Source organism: Penaeus chinensis, chromosome 22 (genome assembly GCF_019202785.1).
Source record: "Penaeus chinensis breed Huanghai No. 1 chromosome 22, ASM1920278v2, whole genome shotgun sequence".
Lineage (NCBI taxonomy): Eukaryota > Metazoa > Arthropoda > Malacostraca > Decapoda > Penaeidae > Penaeus > Penaeus chinensis.
In genome coordinates, this window is record NC_061840.1 from 26666177 (window position 1) to 26668676 (window position 2500).

General features: G+C 32.4%; 1 protein-coding gene across 6 annotated transcripts in view; it reads left to right on the forward strand.

The window, feature by feature from the left end:
• Positions 1–2500, forward strand: part of LOC125037080 — a 21260-nt gene that overhangs the window by 12424 nt on the left and 6336 nt on the right. For all 6 annotated transcript variants that reach the window (XM_047630072.1, XM_047630068.1, XM_047630069.1 and 3 more), the window contains 3 exons: positions 1029–1204; positions 1381–1629; positions 1935–2122. In XM_047630072.1, the coding sequence (XP_047486028.1) occupies positions 1031–1204; positions 1381–1629; positions 1935–2122 (611 nt within the window). In that variant the 5' untranslated portion in view covers positions 1029–1030. The remainder of the gene's footprint in view (positions 1–1028; positions 1205–1380; positions 1630–1934; positions 2123–2500) is intronic.

Genomic DNA, 2500 nt, shown 5'->3' on the forward strand with positions numbered 1-2500 from the left:
CAAAGAAAAATATTAGATACTCAAAATGAAGTTAAAAATCTTGCATGTAAAAATTAACAATGTTACAAATATAGAAAAGTTATGAGTGTGAATAAGTAATTATATAATGTAGATTAGACTGATAAAGTGTTGTTTTAAAGTGTCAGTTATTCAATTTATTTAATTAACATTTTATCATAGTATCTAAATCAGAAATGCAAATCATTCTGGTATTATATCATCAGAATTATGAAAATATAATTAATGTTTCAAAAGGACATTCTTTTGAGAGTGTGCTACAAAGACAATTACGTAACATATTTTGCAGTGCGGACCTGTTAATTCTCATTATGCAACAGGAGTAATTGCAGTGTTGACCCATTAATGTGCATTCATACCTTTTCTATAGTTGTGTGTAATGTTTCCCTTTGAATGTGCCTTTGTTTTATGACTGTAATTCTTTGGGGATTAGTGGTTAGTTTAAGGTACCACTTTTAAAATTTCTCTCCTTTAAATTTACTATTTCTTATTTTGAAAGTCATGGGACACTCAAAAGTGCAAATGTTATAAATTCTTCCTTAACTCTTTATCTACAACTCACTGTCATGTAGCAGTGATTATCTGAATACTCTGTAATTCTCTGATATGGAAACAGGGCTTCTGTTTTTTAAGATATGATTGACAAATACATGCATGGGATTTTCTCCATTCTTCACGTTTTACTTTATCTAAACTGTGACAAAGTATGATACCTTTTGGTTTAAAGGTAACAGTCAATATAACTTATGAATTTAATTTAGTATACTTTCTAGTACTTTTTCTCTAGTGTTACAGTTACTCTTCCTTCATGTTTATCTAATTCCATTGTTGTATGTCATCATTGTCTCTGTGAATGTTATGTAGACTGTGATCGTTCATAAATGCAGGAATTTAATGTTAATATGTATATCACGTAAATATTTGAATATAGACTTTGAATTACAAATATAATAAGATATACCTTCTAATTGTTAGTAAGAGTGTTAAAAAATATATTTATGCATCCACAGCTATGAGGAACTGGATACGAGTAGCTGTTTTGACAGCTATCATAGTTGCTGTTATAATCCTCTTTGACAGAGGACAGGTCATAAAGATAACTACCATAAATCAGGTCAAGAAATCCTCCACACTAAACAAATATGATGTGTGGCCTCCATTCTCTGTCAAGCAGAAACATACTAGGGTATGTTGTCATGTACGGTGTTCACGGTATAATTCACTTACCTAGATAACTATCCGTATGTTTTTCTCATATTCATCAATCATTAAAAGATTATATTCATGAGCAATACATACCAAAATTAACTTCAAAATAATATGATGTGTATCCACTGATACATATTCAATGTTTTACAACAGGAATGGTTTGTGGTGGAATGCTTTAGTGGAACACAGTCAGAAGATGTGGAAAGTGTATTTGGACACATCTTATCCTTGTGGTCAGAGTCTGAGAATCCTGAGTGCATTGATTCATACCAGAAGTTTACCGAGCTTTATGAAGTGCACGATCGCTATTCCAAGAGGCTGGAGTTACCCGAGCTCTTTGCCAAACAAGTGAACTCATGGTTTCAAGGCAATAAGGCACTGATGGAGGATATCCACCACCAGGTATGGTTTTGTTTTTGATAAAGGTGATTATGGTGGATAAATAGTTGTTGTTAAGACAAGGGTTTTAACAAGTTAAAATGACTGATTTTTGTATTTTGAGAAAATCTGAGAGGAAACTTTTGATTTTAATCAGGTGATGTTAAAGTTATATATGTATGTGTATATATATATATATATACATATATACATATACATATACATATATACATATATACATATGTATATATATATATACATATTTATTGTACATAGGATTTAAAAATGATTTATTATGAGATAATCAACTTAATCCACCTAATTTTCAGCACCTGATCCACGTGTTCCACCCACTAACAGCTGAGCATACTGTATATAATCCTGTTCGAGCAAAGCGGCCAATGCCGACCCAGCAGACGAATCTCTACGAATGGTTGGAAAAGCTTTCAGAAGAGACCAGTAAAAACTGCGATTTCTGCAAGTACAATGAGATGACTGCCGTTGATGAATTTGGAAGGTGGGCCACGTTTCCATGGGATTAATTGATTTTGCGATTTTGTAGTGCTAGATTCTTATGTCTTCTCTGCTTAAGTGCCCATTTGCAGGTGGGTTTATATTCATCCTTTTGTTGCAGGAAAGTAGTGGCAGTGACAATGATGAGACGAGTGATTTAGGTTATGATAAATGTTGATCCCATCACCTATACTGTCATGTTATGAGATTAAATTGATGGCATCTGTAATGCTGGGAGGTGAATCAGACACCAAAAGTTTGATTAAAATAATTGATGTGATTGATAAAATGCTTATACTGATATAGTTCAGGTTATTAAGGATGAGACCGGTTTAGGTTATCTTTTAATATGCCATTATAAAGTAGTTATTATGCTAAGGTT